Here is a 19619-nt window from a genome sequence, read left to right on the forward strand (position 1 = left end):
CAGAATTTTCAACCTTATAAATAGAAGAAGCACTTTATGCATAGGGATATGGTGCATTATTGTTTATTTTAAAGAAACAAGGACAAACCCTTAACTTGCAAACAGAATCAAAAAAAAAAAAATCACTAATGTTGAAAATTGTGAAAAAACCCCAACCATTAAGCAGTTTGCCTACTATTTTTATATGATTACAAAATGGCAAAAAAAAAAAAAAAAAGAAAAAAAAAAAGAAAAAAGAAAAAAAAAAGGAAAAAAAGAAAAAAAAGACAGACAGACAGACAGACAGACAGACACCTTATTGCCCCCTTTTTGGTAATGTGATCATACACAAGACAGGCACAAGGTTAACAACCAAGGGGGTGACCACGGGGGGGTGATGGGAACCACGGCTGGGACCAGACAGTCCACAGGAAAGGGAAGCTTAAGAGAGGAAGGGCCTAATTGACACTGAAAGGGAACTAGATGGGAGGGAAACATGACTAAATGAATCAGGCAGGGAAAACAATTACACAGAAAAAATGGCTGCTCCCTTCCCAGACCCCTAGTTTGCAGAGGGGTGAGAATAGAGGTTAAGTAGTCCTAACCCTACCTTCATGGACCAGGACAGGGTAAAAAGGTCCGAGTGGAAGGACTGGTACGTGTGGGTATGTATATGGATGGGATGAGGGAGCAGACAAAAGGGTACAAAGGGGCAGAATGGGGACCTGAGCAGCCGCAGCCAAGTTAACTGCAGATAAGGAGTTAAAACAGAGATGACCAAATGCAGAGGAAACCCAACATTGGTCTCTAAGATCTGATGACAAGGGGAAGCCATTCTAGCTGGCAGCTATGGCCAAGAGGCTCTGGGGGAGGGGTGCGCTCCAGCACAGATGACCAGAGGAGACCTAGCTAGGAGGGCCGGCCAGCGCCGACCCAAACACAGATGGCAGGGGAGAGAGGAGGAACCCAAAGCGAGCTGTTCTTCCCCACCTTAAGGTGGCAATACTGAGCTGTAGCTTTCCATCCCCTCTGCCCACGTGGCTGTTCCACCCTGCCCACAGGTGCGAGGGAGAGGTGATCATCAAAACGTCGCTAAGTCCAGTGATTCAACAGTGCAGAGGATGCGCCAGGGCCAGGCTGGCAGGCTCTTATCCTGAACTTCTGTTTGCCAACTGGAGGAAGTGCTCAGGTGTGTGACGACAAAACATGAAAATCATAACGAAAAGAAAACAAAAATCAAAACAAAACAAAAAAAAATATACCAAAGTAGAATCTAAATTCCTTAAATTCACTAAAAACTGTGAAAATTTCCAGCATATGATGTTTGAATATCAAACGCAGAGATTTCTGAAGCTTTAATGCCAATAGTTAATGAGTCTGTTTAGATTCTCATATCCCACTCATCTGTGAGTTGGACGCTGAGCTGTGACTGTTGCTGCCAGGTGCCGACTCTTGAGGGGTACAGTGGAAGGTGAAGTGGGTGCCACCTCAGTCTCCCGGCCAGTCTTGCTGCCTGAGGTGCGCCGAGTGCAGCGGGCTGCCCGTTCCTGTGCATCCAGTTGGTCCTCACACTCTGCCTGCGGACTGTATGCCAGGGGGAAGGTTCGCCGCTCCCATGGCTGGATGGACTGTAGGCAGACAAGTTGCCTTGGTAAGGACCCAGTCCCAGCCTGCCTCCTGTGCCTAAGACCCTGGTCCAAAATGTGTGGACTGGAGTCCCTGATCAGTCCCTCTCTAGAGTTCCCAGGGTATGGGGAGACCCCTCACTGAGTGGACACGTGTTTCACAATGGACAGGCCCATGGTACCTTCTAGTCAATTTCAAGTGCAGCTCTTTGTCCCCTTCAAAATGTGGAGGGAGAGTCATGACATTACGATTCATCCTCAGAAGGTACTGTCCCTTCCCAATTCTACTCCTCACCCTACCAACCCCATGCAAAGGCAGCACCCCTCACCTGTTCATCCAGCCCCAGCTCTGGTGTAGAACAGCGGGTGTCTTCACTGGCTAGGTGTCGTAGAGTGTCACGCGCCACAGGGGTGAGGGGGGCTGAGTGCAGTTCCGGGCTGATAGGGCTCCTAGGGGACTGACCGTGAGAGAACTCCGACAAAGAGTGGCTACTACTGACATCAGGAGAGGCGGGTTGGGGGGTGGAGGGGTTGGCACTGCCCAGCTGGGGGGTTGTCCGGCCATCTGATGACCTGTAAGACCTGTATAACAATGAGTGCAAATCTGAGTGCCCGAGTATTAGGGGAATTTCTAGGGTGTTTATCTGGGGGTGGGTGGGGGCGCAGGTGTTGAAGGAAGGCATGAAGAAAAGCATCCCAACCAGAGAAGCCAAAGTTGACTGACAAATCCCTTCATTCCCTTTCACTACTGTGTACAGAGGTAGCTACACAATATGACATCTGAGAACTGGACATCTATCAACCCAAGAGAAAGCCAGGGCTGAACAATGCCAGGGCTAATCCCTGCCCAGTGCCTAGAATTTATAGGGAGGGGGACATTAGTCTAGACTTTGAGAATGACAGTCAAAGAGAAAAAGCAAAACTGAGTCTAAATCTCTCTGAGAATCCTAAGGGTTTCTGCGACTGTTAACCAGAACTGGAGACAGTGGGGCAGTTCTTTCAAGAAGGACCACAAAACCATACTAAACTATGCAAAGGAAGGACAGCTGGTCGTGAGGCCTCCAAATGTCACATAGAGCCTACTCTTCTAAGAAATCACTACCTACTCAGCAAGGACCCAGCATTTGACAGTTTATACCCTCACTGGGTCCAATAAACATTAAGGAACTTGTGTATTCTCGGCCACTGCCCGTGGAAGAATATGAAAAGCAACTGAGAGGCAGTGATGATTCCACCCACACAGTTAGGGCCCAAACTCCCTGTCCCATCACCTGCTGCCCCGTCGCTGGGGTGGCACACTCGTGGTCCACAGCCACCGAGCCCTCTCCATCTCCTCACACTTGGCATGCAGGGCGGCGAAGGCTGCGTCAGATAGGTCCTCGACCTGCAATAAAGCAGCTTCTTAATTCCCTCCTTCCTTCATGAAGCTGAGCTTAAGTATGGGCAGATCAATTCTAGAGTCAGCCCCACCCCTTACTAGGCCTTTCCAGTCAAAACAGGAATGGGAGCTTGCATTTGACACCCACAAGTCTTGAGGCATCTGGAGGTGTGTACCCATGTGCATCTATTCTCTAAGAGAGAATGACCATGCTGTTACCTCCTCATTCTCCTCGTCAGGATTCCCCTTCAGAGACCGAAGATCGACTTCCCGCCAGCTGCAAAACAAAGAAGGGAATCATGAGATGGCAAGTTGCCTGGAAAGAATAAATGTGTCCATGCAGGAATGAGAACCCTGTGTCTATGAGTGACACTACTTTCTGTTGGGCAGCCTCTGCCCTGTCAAAGCTTGACTTCCTTAGCCTGGGAAGCCTGTAAAAGAGGCTCCACACTCACATGGACCAAAAACCAGGAAGCAGGCCGGGAGACTGACAAACTCAAACAAAGGTAAAGGGGACCCACCCCTGTTCAGCACTAGCTGATTGCTACCATATAGGAATACATATACGGAGTCCCCCAACCTTCTGATTTGTCAACAAAAGCTGGAAAAAAAAAAAAAAAAAAGACTAATAAATGAAACCCTGCTTTGACATGACAACAAATTCTATTATTTTAAAACACACTGTATGTGTCGAACAAAACATGTCTACCACCAGTTTGTGGCCTGTGGTCTGGTTAGACTTATATAACAAAATGAGAGAACTAAAGGCAAATAATTTCCCTTTTATTATGTACAACTACTTTTTAAAAAAATTTATGTATTTATTTTTAGAGAGAGGAAGGGAGGGAGAAAGAGGGAGAGAAACTTCAATGTGTGGTTGCCTCTCAAGTGAGAGCATCCTACCGGGGATTTGGCCCACAACCCAGGCATGTGCCCTGACTGGGAACTGAACCAACCACCCTTTGGTTCCCAGGCTGGCACTCAACCCACTGAGCCTCACCATCCAGGGCATGTACAACTACCTCTTAAAGAGAAGACAAAATCCAAGACTAGGACCTGAAGCTCAGTGACAAGAAATGAAGGGGAAAGGGCAATAACAGGAACAATAGGGAGAGAGGCCTATTATTTAGGACCTCTACCTGGGAGTAAGGATTTCCTTGTATTGCAGTTTCTCCACACGGGTTGTTGCAGCAACAGACATTGGGATGACAATGTTGTTAATATCAAATGAGCTCTCTCCTCTTCTCCTCCTTACTGGCTGCTGTAAGGCAAAGGTAAGTTTAAAAAAGAGGCACAATCCTAACACATCAAAGCATATACTGGAGACTTAAAACAGGATTACCAATACACCTGGCATCTGGGTCCCTTGGGTGGGGGTTGAGCAGCAGCTGCTTGCATCTATGAGATGGTCTCTCATAACAAAGTCCTCAGGAGAAATACCAGGTGTTCCTGAGAAGTATCTCCTGTGCACATGCCTCACTGCCTACCCTCCCCTTTTATGAATTCACGACATGAGACTTCTATGAATTTTATAGGGGTGGGTATTTTGGGCCCTTGAGTCAAGTGCTGCAGTTCCTACTCCTTCATATACACCTTTACTTCCTCCTCCCTCCTTTCAATCCTTTCAGACCCATAGTAGCTCCTAAAAGCAATGCTTAAACCTAATGGTGACTCTTCAGGTTAGAAAGATGATTTCCCTTATCCCAAAATATGCCCAAAGAATAGGTCCAGCTCAATAGATTATCTAACCTTGGATGTCATGAAAGTGCCTCCTTCTTGTAGATCTGAACTCTTCAGCTAAATCTGTACCCATCATCTGTATGCTCAGCCCCTATGTGATTTCCTCTCTCTGTGGCTACTAATCTTGAGGAAAGAGCTGAAAGCTTTCTAGCTGTATTAATGGCGATGAGTGGAGGGAGACAGAAGAAGAGGACCAGGCTCTATAGCTCACATTCCTGCAGAAAGGAGATTCGCTTTCATACAAAGCTGAGAAGATCAAACTCTTGGGAAAGAAGACTAATGATTCAACATCAGAGGAGGAGGTGGGCATCCACAGCAGCTGAGAGACCCAAGAAGGAATACAGCAGGAAGCCAAAAGGCTTGGTTTCTAAGCTGGAGGAAAAAGTCCACTAGCTGTTCATGCCCACAGAGCAAACACCCTACCCTGCCACAGAGACTGCCAGTTGAGCTGTGAGAGGCTAGAGAGAAACAGTGGATGACAAACATGCTGCCATGGCGACAATACAGCTGGAAACACCTAAGAGGCTGCACTCAAACCCAAACCACCTTTGGTCAGCCCAGAAGGGATTAGTGAAGGAAGCTGAGGAAGAGGTTGTTCCCTACTCTGTTCCTGGAGGATAGAATATACTTGACTCAGCCCATCATTTCAGGACATTCTCAGAGAATATGGAAAGGCAGTGCTTCCTGGGCCAGGATTTTAGCAGTTTTATAACTATGACTTCAGGTCATCACATTGTCTTTTCTCACCTCAACTTCCTTCTCTATAAAATAAGAATAGATGAGCGATGTTCAACCTTGTTCATCTCATCACTCACACAAACTACTTACTAAAATTCTGTGGCACGCCAAAACATATTTTTTGCTGATCTGATAAAAAAATAGGTATAATTTTGATTCATTCACACTGGATGGCTATTGTTGTGTTGACTGTTGTGATTTTATTTGACAATCTAAGGAAAAAGAGGTAAGCCTCCCTAGCTAAACAGTCACGTATTACATGCTTTAAAAATTCTTTCCACACACTGGGTGAAAATTGCTGCTATAGATTATCAGTGACCTCACAAATTTAGGATAACTGGTTAACCAAAACGGTGTAAGAGACTTTTGCAAATGTTTGCATGGCTGAGTTTTGCAGCTTAGATTTAGTGACCTCATGCGAAGGCCTCTGCCACTGTCACAGCTCTGTTGAAATTATATGTCCTACTACAAGAACTGTTCCTTTAAGAAAGTCTCAAGAGATAGCTTTCCCTGTTTCTTAATCAAGACTGAATGTGAAAACGCTGGCAGAAACAGGTATGGATTTTCCCTGAATCTTCTTGGGCCTGCTTTCAGTACCTTGGAGGGAAAGAGGCATGACTGTTCTATAGGCTCAAGTGCCTACTCTCTATTCCATTGGCCTAATATAACTACTAATTTGGCCTAACATAACTATTCTCTCCTGTTTGGAATTGGAGGTGGAGAGCAGCATGGGAATGGAAAATGGCTCCCAAACATGGTTGCACATCAGAATATGAGAAGGAAGAGCTTTAAAAAAAATTTCTTAGATCCTTCTATTAAATCAGAATCTTCAGGGATTTTTTTAAAAGCCACCGAAGATGCATCCACAATCTTTTGGTGAAGCACTTGCACCCCCCTCCCCCGCCCCCCCATCTCTCTCTGTCCTCTAGCTTCTCTATCTTACTTTAGGAATCTGGCCTTTCACTCTATTAAATAAATCCAGGTTCTTCTAAAAAAATTTTATACTCAATAAATAATAAGTAAAAATTTCAAATGATCAGGCCTACGTTAACGTTCTACAGACACAGGAGGATTGGCAGGTAAGAAAATACTGAAGTCTCACCAGGTCCTGGAGCTCAAGAGTTCAGATATCAGAATTAAGACTCTCTTTGAAATCTGTCAGTCCTTTGGTTATCTGAGACCTTTTACTAATAGGTAAGTGAATTTGTGATAGATACTACAGATCTATTTAGACAAAATTTGTAGATGTAGGAGGCAAAGAAGAGGGAAAAACAAGGAGGTTGTTTGGAAAAGACGATGACTTTTAAGAGCAAAGACAAAACAATAGTGAGTACATTTTGTGGGCTTAGATGTTTCTTGATGTTAGCTCTGAAGGGGCTTCAAAGCACCTGCATAAGGTGCCTCTGTAGGGGGGTGCCCCTGTGGCCAACACTGGGTAGTGTAATGTAAGAGAGCAGGCTCTGCAGCCAGATGATCTGGTCTGAATCATAATTATAACCTGCACAAGTCACTTTGCTTTATACAATTTCCTTAACCTTGGAAAGCCTTAGTTTCCATGTGTACGAAATGAGAATTTACACCAACTACGTCTCAAAGGGTATTATAGGACTAAGAGAACATGTGTAGAGTACTTAGCACTGACAAACATTACAGTGGCAGCATTTTATTACTACTATTACCATTATTATTATAATTACTATATAAAGGACTTTTTAGTGGCACACAGCAGCTATGGGTACGTTCAAGGAGGCACACCTTGAGGAATTAAAATATTAGAACATAATTAAGAGGAATGTGAGTCTGGAGTGGCTGTGAGAATAGCTTTCTGGATAGAATGTGGTACTTATAACAGTCAATATGAGTGTAACCCATGTAAAGTACTGCCAGGGTGACCTGCTGGATCTGCGATTCTGCTCTGTGCACCTGAAAAGCATGGGCTCTGCCTTCTCCCTTTGGTTCTAGGCACACTAACATCCAGTGTTTACTCTCAGTACTGTAGCTCCACTCACCAGTACAATAAAAACAGGGAAATCAAATGTCTCCAATGTCCACAGGTATTGCTCCTGTGTCCTTTCTCTCTGCTTACCTCTTAGACTATCAGGGTTAGAAAACCATGATATTGTTCAGTGCTACGTGAAACTTAGTCCCACAGATCTTGAATAGTCAAGACCACTTTAAGGGTTTGTCTGTGCATCAAGCTTTCTATGGATGGACCAGCATAGACCCATTTCTACTATGAAAAACAATAAAGTAAAATAATTCCACTCTGACTTAAAAAAGACAGATAACATCATGATGAGTTGAGTCCCCACTGCTGCTCTGGGCTTGACAGTCCACTCTCTACACTGTCCCCCAGAGACATTTAAATGAGCTGTAACTGCAGAGGGGCTCTCCAGCCAACCCCATGCAGGTACTTACAGATGTGCTGGCTGTAACCTGTGGACTGGAGCTGGAGGGTGCAGAGGTGTCTGATGAGGTGGAGAGCTGTCGCACCAAGGGACTGTGTGGTGGATGGTGGGAGGCTGCCAAGTAGCTCGAACTGCTCAAGTCCGTGTGATGCTTCAACACTGCAGTAGTCAACAGAAAATGGGAATACGTGGCTACGTCAACCAGCTCTACTCCTAGCACAGGCTGGGAATGTCAGCAATACACAGTAAAGGCAAAAATGCTTTCAAAGCCTAGAGGATAAAAAGGTGAAGCAGGGGGCTGGGCAGAGGTTGCTGCAGCAGTAAGAAGTGGCCTGCATTTAGAAGCAGTAGAGTCCCTCTATTCTGCCTTCCTAGAGTGAAGGACAAAGCTGGGGGCAATTAAGAGAAGTACAGGCTGCCCCAGAAAGCCTTGAGCAGGTGCAAATGCAGGTAGAGGTGCCAGGCCTGGCCCTACCTTCACTTCTCTCAGATGAATGGTCTCGCAATCTCATTTTGCTGTGGTTTGGGTCATGCACAGGTGGCGGTGGGTTGGGCAAGCGCTCTGCTTTTGGCGCTGTCACTCGCTCCACCATAGGCACGGCCCCCACATCGTCTAAGTGTTGCCTGTGGGTCCTGTCAGGCCGGGTTTGGTGATGGGACAGCTCTGAAGAGGGGAACAGAAAAAGAGCTGTGAAATATCTTCTCTCAATTTTTTCTTATTCGAGTTCTGAGCTCGAGGTCTCTCTAGGCCAATGATAAGACACCTAGGGCAGCAGGACAGTCCTCTGGGACTGAAGTTTCTAGCAAACAGCACAATGACCAGGGAGCCCACAGGGTCCTCCACCAGGGAAAAGAGACACCAGGCTACAGAAGACAGCCTGCCCACAGATAGACCCAATGCCATGCTACTGCTGGCTGTGACTGAGCACTATGGGTTTTGTCCCAAGATGCATGGGGTCTGGAACAGTTTTCCAAGTCCATCTGAGAGAATCAAGACAACTAGAAGTAGACTGTAAGCTGACTTCGTTATCAACTTCCAACCCCAACATACTGCCATAGCAAACCAGGAACCTGACACCATGAAAGGAACAGCAAAGTAACAGGAGGGCTCCTCCTGACACTTACTGGCTGTTGTTAGGAAGGAGTTGACCAACTTGTGCCTGTCTTTACGAGTTGGATCTGGCAGACTCCCTGGCATGGGTGTTCTGTGCTTAAGTGAAAATTTTTTGGGAGGTTTGATTTTGTCAAAAGGTTTATTCTGCCACTGAGTTTTCAGCATGCTCTGGAAGTGTAGGCTTGTGGGAACATCTGCAAGAAACACAAAACACGAAAGGTTAGTCCACAAACATCTGGCCTCTGGGCTCCCACCTCATGAAGTGAGGTGAGTTCACCAGTAACTGGCTCTCCAGTGGGTAAGAGCTACACCATACCCTTCTTTCATTTGCCCAGTGGCATGGTGACCTGGCAGGCAAGCACTATCATGTGGGGTATCTGTTAATCTGAATTTTACTAGTCATTCTACCCACAAGCAAGTTACTTTTGCATCTTATTTTTCAAGTTCAAAGACAAAGCAAAACACATCTAAAATACCTTTTGTTAGATTGATAAGAGTTTTCTTTGTGTGTTCTGCTAAGCTCAACTTTATTAGTTTGAAAGACTAAAAAGCATCCTGTTTCTATTCTTCCAGAGACAAAAACATTTAAACATACTCCCATTAATAGATTTAATCAGGATATATTCATTCAACAAATATTCACTGTCTACTTTATCTATCAGGCACTGTACTGTATACTACATCTTTCCCCCAGAGTAAGAACTATACCATTCTTCCCCCCACCTTCCTCCATAGCTCCAACCCCTGACATTAGCAGGGGTGTCCAACCCACAGCCCATGGGCCACATGCAGCCCAACACAAAATCGTAAATTTACTTAAAATCTTTTTTCTTTGTTCATCAGTTTTCATTAGTTTCTGTGTATTTAATGTGTATCCCAAGGCAACTCTTCTTCTTCTTCCAGTGTGGCCCAGAGACACCAAAAGGTTGGACACACTGATAGGTTTTTTAGCTGATTCGTTAATAGTTAACACTACAAAGTAATCTTTAAAAAAAAAAAAAAAAATCCTCACCCAAGGACATGCTTATTGATTAGAGAGAGGGTAAGGGAAAAAGAGAGAAAGAGGGAGAGGAAGAGGAAGAGAGGGAGGGGGGGGGAGAGAGAGAGAGAGAGAGAGAGAGAGAGAGAGAGAGAGAGAGACGGGGGTGGGGTGGGGAGAGAAACATCAATCAGTCGCCTTTCATACCTTTCCCAACAGGGGACCAAACCCACAACCTTGGCATGTGCCCTCAAAGGGAATTGAATCAGTAACCTTTTGGTTTACAGGACGACGCTTGAACCAACTGACTGGCCAGGGCACAAATTAATCTTTTCAGACTTGATTATCTCAGACTTCTAAACTTCACTGTATTCGAACATCCAGTGTTGCAAGTAAGACAAAACATATTCTTACTCACTTATAGCTGGTCTGTTTTCCTTTTAGGCTTCTGAAAACACAAGCAAACAAACATAAGCTTGCTGTGGTATTAAACTGACTTGATTAGGTCAGTTTGGGAAGAACTGCCATTGGTCCTGCTATCAATAGAGTCTTTCAACCCATGAATGTGGTCTCTTAATTTGCTCAGCAGTGTTTGTCAGTTTTCATTGTAGAGATCATATTCAGATTTTGTTAAATTTATTAAGTATTTCACATTTTTGTTAGCACTATTAAAAACTTCAACTTATAATTGTTCACTGGTAATATAAAAAATATAGGACGTTTTTATATACTGACCTTATATCCTGTGATCTTGCTAAACTCATTTACTAACAGTTTTTTTTTTTAAATTGTTGCTGTTGTGGATCCCTTAGGATTTTCTACAGACACAGTATGTCATCTACAAATAGAGACTATTCTTTTCCATCTGTATGCCTTTCAGTTCTATTTCTTGCCTTATCCTCTAAGATTCCTCTTGGCAATCTGAAACTTAGATTTTCCTTTTTGTAATCTCAATCGTCTGAAACTTCACAACAGACACAGATACAGGTTTTTCTAGGGTTCTGAAAAGCTTCCCAAGGTTCTTTTTAATCTGAAGACCAGCACATTTCTCTTTAGTTCCCAGTTCCTCTTGGGAACCATTAACCATCTAGAACATACTCAAAAGTTCTAGCCCCAAAATCTATACCACTACTGCGACATAGAATGAACCATCACTGCCTGATGCAAACAAGCACTGATGGAGCAGTATAGGAGGGGAAAATCCAACCCAGCTATCCCAAATATGAGCCAAAATTCATGGCCCAGATAAATGCCCAGGTCCCATCCATACTTCTGTGTCATTCTCCTTTGCTGGCGAAGAACTTCCCTGTAACAGCTCCTACCTCACAGGAGCTTACTCCTAACATGTACTTTGGGCTACTTTTTTCTAGTTATATTTCTCTAGTTACCTTGTTTTCCATCTTTCAAAAATCACTCTAGTCACTGATGGCATGCCTTCTTCTTTCCAGAACTATTACAAATACACTCTACTTAAGGTATTTTCTAAACATGTAAGGGGTTTCGGCTTCCAGGGAGGGTAGACAGAGGATGTGCTCAATCTGAATTAGGATGGTGAGTGGGCGGAGTGGCAAGAAAAAAAGGAATAAATGATTATTTACAGAGCCCATTATAATGTGGTTGGTGGTGTGTGTTTATGTCATCCTGTGTGGATCATTTAATCTTCCTAACAGTTCCATGGTGTAAGCATCATTATGTTCCTTTTAAAGAGAGAAAACAGGTTCAGAGAGGTGAATTAACCATCCAAAGCTACATAATTTAGCAACTACCAACATTCAAATTCAGGCTTGCGTAATCCTAAAGCCAACACTCAGCCATTACACCTTGAGATTATTCTTCGGGCCAGAGAATGGAGAGGCTTAATTTTCAGGTGAAATCTGAATTTGCTTCTCAAATTATTCCCAAGAAACTGAAGAGTACAGAATATTTTTCAAGGGAGTTCTGCAGTTTAAAAGAATCTAACCACTCTTTCCCATAGTATTATAGACCATGGATTTCAGGACACTTTAAAGACCAAGTATGAACACTAGATCTTTCAGGACTAGAATGAACACATCACTTAGTGAAGAGAATGGTTCCATTCCCAGGTATGAAATTTCCCTAATGGGCAGACAGCCTCAGGACATTATTTTCTAGTTCCAAATACAGGTCACCAGCCCTTAGGGCAGTGAAACAAATAGGAAAACTATTACAAGTTTTAATGGCAGTAAATATTTGCTACACGTCCAAGTACTAAGATACAGTCTGTGAGGACAGTACTGTCATCTAATTTTTTTTTCTACATCATTCTTTATTTCCTACAGTTAAAAACAAACTCACCTATCCCAATTCTTAAAATAAATGTCAGCATTCAGCAATCACGAAGTTGGGGAGGTCCTGGCCAGGCCCAGGAAACTGGATATCTTGGGCTCCCAGCCTTTAACCCTTCCCCATTAAGTTCCTCAACAAAAATGGTCTGACTCCTCCCTGTTTCCCCAAAGTCAAACTATAAAAAAAGGATTCCTTATTCATCAACAGTTGAGAATTGAGTTAAAGACATTAATGATAAAATTCTTTGCTCTACTTCAGAGAGGTTAGGGAAAAGGATGTGTAAGAAATAAAGCAATTTCTAGAGGTATTCTGAAAGCTGGGCTGAGCTGGAATGTATACATAAGGCTTAAAAAAGGGAAGCACACTTCCTCAATATCCCAGGATACCCCCTTTGTCACCAGAAGAGTTACTCCCACTTGGCACAGGCTTTGTAATGGGACTACAAAAACATAGTGCTTTCATTTTTCCCAGTCACTGCCCTCCCAAAACTGGAAATTAAGCCAGGGAAAAAAGGAGACAGCAGAAATAGCAATGGACTGGGAGTAAGTAGGGCCAGATTCGGGTCCCAGTTCCTAACTGAGCAGGAGAAAACAAGAACAAGTCACTTAACTGGGATTTAGTGTCTTCACTTGTAGATGAGGCAGCAGGACTAGATCAGGGCTGGTAACATCCTAGCACATATGCTCTAGCTCTCCCCTCTTCTGTCTACTGGAGCATGGGCTAAGCAATTGCATCTTTTCTGTTGGATCCCGAGACCTCAGACTTGTCTCAAAAAATTAATTAAAGCCAGACAGCCACTATCAAGCAATTCAAGTAAATAAGCACAATAAAGGACACATTTGGAGTTAAGGTATTAAGTAGACTCAAGAACTCCTACAACCCCACTGAATAAGCGCTTAGAGATAATAATAAACTGTTTAAGGGACTCAGGCAGCTACACTTTGCTAGAAGTTTGCTGCATTTTAACTGCTTTCATGTAAGAGTGAAGAGGAAGCAGTTAAACCCCCCTGTCAATGAACAAGGATGATCTCGTAAGAATTGCTAATTCAAGTTCATGCTCTACCCAAGGAAGAAATAACACTAAGATCTATGTAGAGCTAAAACTCTGAACTAGAATGTATATAGTGAGCCTGAAACTAAGCAAAGAAAGGGATATGAAATGGAAGAGAACATGATAGGAATCCATTAAGCTAGAGGATTTCATACATTCCACACCTTTACAAGCAATGGCATTAAAGTACTATTATTGGAAAATACAGATCACAGATCCTTGATCGGGTCAGTAACATGAAAACAGAAGCAATTACCTTAAACGTTACCTTATTATTTCTGCAAACAAAATGAAAAGACCTTGACTTTAGGCTCACCAGGGTCTGACATTCCAAGAGTCATTTGACTGTTTTGCTCATACTTTCCACCATTTTCTCAAACACACTTCTTGTAATGGGGCGTTTGTAATGCTCACTTCCTCCTCCTGCTGGCAAGCTGTGGTAGCCGCCTATTACAGATAGCTGTCTTGGCAAACTCTCTCAAAACAGCACAGACCTTCACAGCCAGCAGGTGGTGCTCTTAATAAGCACAAACCTAACAAACATTCTTTTCCTCAAGGTTATCTATCTTCTACATTTCAAGCTAAAGATTAACCTTACTTGTAAGAGTAAGGAAGGTGGTAACAAAACAAGCCCCTCCTGGAGTACTAAAGGGATATCACACCCTTTTACCTTCACCTTCCAGCCTGGCTTACAGTTCCTCAAATTCTATCATCTTTAGCCACACTTACTGAAAGCGAATGAGGAGTCATCAAGACAGGAGACAGACCTCTAGGACTACAAGCTGCAGTTGGCTCCTATCTTCACCAACTACAAATGGTTCTACTCGAAAATGAAGAGGATGCAAGGGAGTGGCCCATAGGTCAGGTCTGATGCACATGTTTGACCCATACAGTATTACCTTGGCCTGCTAGTCCTCACTGTTTCTATTTATTCTACACAATGATATATGGAGATTCACAATACTTTAGGAAGCACTATCCACATATAATAGTGCCCTCTGGGGTTGTGGCACTGCGAATCTTCGAGTTTACAAGAGATTGCATTCTCAATGGGCAGTTGTTTGGACAAAGCAAAATTACCCAAATAAGAATATTAGATATAGTAACTAGGTCCCCAGGTCAACTCACAGAAAGTCTGATTTAGCCATAGGCAAATACGTTCATACACCCAACTTGGTATAGTAAAATATACATATAGTCTACTGTACAGTCTCATAAGGAGAATTTAATGACCAATGCTTATCCAAACCCTAGTGTCATGGTTAGGAGCTGTGTGTGTACTTAAGACGGAGAGATAAAGGGAGAAACAGTATTTAGAGGCAGACAGGAAAATGTTATTTTTCCTTCCTTCTTCCTCATCGTTACCTATAGTTGCTTGGAATGGGATGGAGTGGGGAAGTATAAGGGCAGTGGTCAGATCTATAGATAAATGACGTGGTCAGAAAGACAGAGTGTTAACAGGGAAGAGGTACTTCCTAGTAGAAATGCTGAATGGTGCACTGAGGGATGTCAGGCAGGTGGTTTCGATATATCTAATTGGAGGATAGAGGAGACAATTCAAAACTGTACCTGGTAATACTGTTGACAAAGAAATGATCACCATGTTTATAGCTAAAATTCAATGAGTATGGAAGAGGACTATTCAGAATCAAAGTATAACCATAGGCTCAGGTTTCTTTATTCCAATATGAGGCTATACAATTCAAAACAGTAAGCCTGAGAGAGTAACTAACCGAGGAAATGCTCCTAAATATTCTTTGTGATTTCATCTGCAGCTACAGCCTGGAACTGTGTAGAAACCCAACTTCTCTTAATAATCTGGCTGGGAAGGGACATAGAATAGAGAAAAATGAAGGACAGGCAACAGATAACTTGAGTTTGAATTCTAGGGCCATCTAAACTCATTGGCCATTTAGACTGAGATAAAGCCATAACCTCTCTAAGTCTGTTTCTTGATCTGGAAAAGTGAAGCAACATCTTACAAGATTAGTGAGAACAGCAAATAAAGTAAGTTGTTAAAAAAGTGCTTTTTAAACCACAAAGTGCTATACAAGTAGTAGGTGTATGAGCTATAACCTAAATGGCAAGAGAAGTTAGAAGTCAGTGACTCTGGAATATGAAGCAGAGGAAAATGTTTTATTATGTTATAAAGTTAATTTACTGCTGTACCATTCCTGACCTAAATCCCTAACTTGTTACCCATATGCTCCAAGTTTTCAAAATAGTCCTACTCTTTCCAGAAGTCAAGGGCAGCAAGAATATAATATATACCATGCCCTTCTTTAGTGGAAGGAAATTTTGAGAACAAGTCATGGAGTTGTTACAAAATTTAGGTGGCTAAGAAAGAATTCAACCATTTAAAGAACAGGTATAGAGGAGACTATCTAGGACAGGTATGAGGAATGATTGTTTTTATAAATAAAGTTTTACTGGAACACAGCCACACTGTTTGTTTACATATTGTCTATGGCTGCTTTCATGCTACAATGACAGAATTGTGTAGTTGCACCATAAACTAAACGTAGCACAGCTCACAAAATCCAAATTTCTGAGCATCTGTCCCTTTAAGAAAAAGTTTACATACCACTCATGCTAACCACCACCCCCAAACCAAGTAAATTTCACATCCCACATAATTCTCATTCTTCAGACATCCTTTTAGGTATTCCCATTTCAGCCAGGGCTGATGTGGATTGAGCGCCAGCCTGTGAACCAAAGAGTTGTTGGTTTGATTCCCAGTAAGGGCTCATGCCTGGGTTGCGGGCCAGGTCCCCTGTTGGGGGTGTGCAAGAGGCAACCACACATTGCTGTTTCTCTGCCTTTCTCCTTCCCTTCCCCTCTCTCCAAAAATAATAAATAAATCTTAAAAAAATAAAGGTACTATTTCAGTTATCCTCCTTGCAAAAACTTGGACAGACTATCTGTAAAGTGTTATAAAGGACAGAATAGGAAGGAAAACACGGTTCCTTACCCCTACGAAGCTTAAAATTTAACAAATGAAAAGTAAAAGAGTTGTAACATAATATATAAAATGCCACAAAGATTTGAGAAGAAATGATAATTAATTATATTTCGTAGGTTGGAGTGAGATCATGAGAGTTGAAAAATCAATGAAATCATTACAGTTATAAGTACTGGCTTCCTATAGTCACTATCTAGTGCAGTGGTTTCAACATTTTTGCTCATGTACCCCCTCACCATATGAAATAAAATTTTTTTTAAAAATCATAAACTCGGATAGCTGTAAAGGTTGTATTTTCTAAAATAGTACACATCCTTTAAAATATTTTTATCGACACCTTGTCATGTAAATATATTTAGCTTAATCAGCTGAAAAAAAAAATCTTTCTTTTAAACCTACTTAGTCAATCAGACTAAATTTAGTCAAAGTCTGATTTTAGTTATTCTTTTAGTATTTAAGATGACAGGTAAGGCACAGAATCTAAACAAAATAAGGTACCTCCATCTTCATTAATTTTTTAATTCAAATTCTTTTTTACTTAATTCCCATGGGATTCTCCTTCAGGAGCCATGAATTCTTAGAAACGGTCCCTTTGTTTGGTGTCCCTACTGCCTACAGTTTTTATACTCTGGGGCAAGACCCACACTGAGACTCAATATGGAAAAACAAAACCGAAAACAGACTCGATATGGGTAAGAGGAAGGACTTTCTTTTGTGAAATGGGAGAAGAGCATTATAGAAAAAGAGATAGAAAAGTAAAATTGGCAGACACAAAGTCTTACCCGGTAGATTAATCTTAGAAAAACAGTACATGCTTACACTAAAGATCCATGCTTATGTATGTCCTGGAAAACTGTCATGTAACAATCCCCAGTAATACGTACACCCCCAATATGAAGACATTCTCTTAGAACAGTGTTGCCCATCCTGTTTTACATCATGGGGCACACAGACAATACAATTTTAAAGATATACTGGAGTATAATGAACCATGTTGCTGGTGACTGGCGCCAACTGTTCCTAAACCCCGCCTAGCCACTTGAGGGGTTGGGGAAAAATCTCTTAGCAAGTTACAATTTTTAGTGGCATATTTTGATCTATGGATCTGTTGTGTTCTATTGGCAAATTTATAAGAAGACTCTGTTGACAGAAAGTGATACCATCATAATACCTGAGTTGTACCAGGATCTTGGCTGATTATCTTTTACTTTCAAGACTGTAAGTCTCACTTATTAGACTATATTCTGTGACGGTTCTTACCATCTGGAAATGCCAGAACTGGGTGAACACAAGCATCCAACTGGGATAGGCGTTCCAACAGAGGGGCTTCGTAGTGGATTTCTGGAGGCATGGTACTGGGACTGCCTGAGCCACACAGTGCACAGAAGGGATTCACATCACAGCCTGAGCGCACTGGGCTGTTCCGGTGAACCTGTGAAGAGCCAGACAAAATTGACAATTCAGTGTCTGATAAAAACCCAGCTCCCCACTCTTTATATCAAAGATTCAAGAGGTCCTTTCTAGATATCTCTTGACACTGCTAACAAAATAAGATTCGTTTGTTAAGATCTCCGTTTCTCCAACAAATTAACCTTCAAGTAATTAAGTAAACTTGCTTCTTCTTTAGTAATGAAATCCAGTTACTTGAAGCTTTAAGTGCTACCTATGTTATCAAACGTGTCATACTTTAAAGATTCTAAAACTGTGTTTTCTAAGAACATTCTACAAAACCTACATGTTTCTATCATTTTCATGGTTTTCAACCACCTGCTAGGTGAATAGTTGGCTCCTGATTCCCAGATGGGACTTGGCTTGCTCTCTCCAGCACCTTCATCTACCTAAGAACCTTAACCAATTACATCTCACATCTCCTCTGAAGAAAGACTTTCAGGTCATCTCAAATAAGGTGGCAAGTTTTCCTGGCCTACACAGTGCTCATCAGATATTCTTCAGAGTAAGTCTAGCATTTGCAAAATCATGTTCCATTAAAAAAATCATCTGGGCAGCACGCAGTCCTAGAAGAAAAACCTTGCCTGTGGAGCAGCACTATGAGAAAGGATGCTAGGAGCAAGGGTAGTATCATAATAAAGACAGAAGGGTAGCATCAAAATGCGCTAGCGAAGACTAACAACTTCAAGAACTGCATTTAGTTTTAGCATAGATATCTCTTAAAAGAGATCTGATTCTATGGACATGTATAAGATAAAGATAAATATGAGAAAACAATGGTCTTTATTAACATTCCCCAACTGCCTACTTCTTGCAACCATGTAAGATGGGTGGCATGCAAAGAAGGTCCTATGAAGATTAGTCATATGATCTTTGGTAAAGTCATTTGACCTCTTCAAATTTACTCGTTAATAAAGGTTCCATGATGTGAATTTCATAAATCATGGGAAAGGTAATCATTTTATAAATTGTTAAAAGGCCACACAAATGCTAGATAAACTAGTATATGGCAAGGTTTCTCAAAATAGCACTGACATTTTGGGCTGAATAATTCTTTGCTGTGAGGGCTGTCCCTCTACACTGTAGGTAAGTAGTAGCATCTCTGGTCTCTGTCCATGGTGCAAATAGCACCATCCTTCCTCTCTCTTTGTGATAACCAAAACTGTTCCCTGGGAGGGTAAAACTGTTGAGAACCATGGGGCTCAAATTATGGCCAGGATGTCTTCATGACATCCTCTTAAGTGTTTGCTCAATTCAAAGCCCACATAGAAGGTGAAATTCCATCAGGTCAGGCAAAGAACAAATGAGGAGCTATGAACGGAATGATTCCTGGCTTTTACAGTAGTGGGAAGCTTTTGAATTGTGACCAGCAAAGTGACATGAAGCATTCAAGAAAGATCCTAGAAGATACCTATTTATTAGTGGAGTTAACTAATAAATAAGCTATTCTTCATGCTTCCTAATAAAGGAAAAACTGAACCTCAAGTAACTTACTTGCCAAGGAAACAAAGCCTCTTTAGAGGAAGATAACAAAATCCATACACTTCAATCACATAAAATTAAATGTCCAGCATCCAATAAAAACTTTGCTAGATATGTCAAGAGGCAAGAAAGCTACACAACAGGGATACATCGGAAAAAAGCAAGCCACAGATTCAAAGGGATAAATAACCAAGTTTTCACAAAAAATAAATTATGAGGAAAAGGGGTAGGTTACAGCAAACCAGCCACTCTGAGAATAACTAGAAAGGCAGATTTGTAAAAAACAAAGCAAAAACTTTAAGCTATGAAGAGAAATGCTAAAAGAATAACAATATTAGAGGCCAGGATTCAGAGAGCAAAGACCATGGAGGTACTTCTTCTTGAGGACAATGGGTGATTTCGAACAA

The 19619-nt window shown here is 42.1% G+C and overlaps 1 protein-coding gene across 2 annotated transcripts in view; it reads right to left on the reverse strand.

Moving 5' to 3' along the window:
- Nucleotides 1-263: 263 nt before the first annotated feature.
- Nucleotides 264-19619, reverse strand: part of KANSL1 (KAT8 regulatory NSL complex subunit 1) — a 152360-nt gene continuing 133004 nt past the window's right edge. For both annotated transcript variants that reach the window (XM_054574891.1, XM_054574890.1), the window contains exons 8-16: nt 17542-17713; nt 8994-9176; nt 8344-8532; nt 7879-8027; nt 4122-4243; nt 3202-3259; nt 2876-2988; nt 1934-2186; nt 264-1607 (exon numbers count right to left, since the gene is read on the reverse strand). In XM_054574891.1, the coding sequence (XP_054430866.1) occupies nt 1380-1607; nt 1934-2186; nt 2876-2988; nt 3202-3259; nt 4122-4243; nt 7879-8027; nt 8344-8532; nt 8994-9176; nt 17542-17713 (1467 nt within the window). In that variant the 3' untranslated portion in view covers nt 264-1379. The remainder of the gene's footprint in view (nt 1608-1933; nt 2187-2875; nt 2989-3201; nt 3260-4121; nt 4244-7878; nt 8028-8343; nt 8533-8993; nt 9177-17541; nt 17714-19619) is intronic.

Source organism: Pteronotus mesoamericanus, unplaced genomic scaffold (assembly GCF_021234165.1).
Source record: "Pteronotus mesoamericanus isolate MK-2021 breed Mesoamerican mustached bat unplaced genomic scaffold, CSHL_Meso_final contig_269, whole genome shotgun sequence".
Classification (NCBI taxonomy): Eukaryota; Metazoa; Chordata; class Mammalia; order Chiroptera; family Mormoopidae; genus Pteronotus; species Pteronotus mesoamericanus.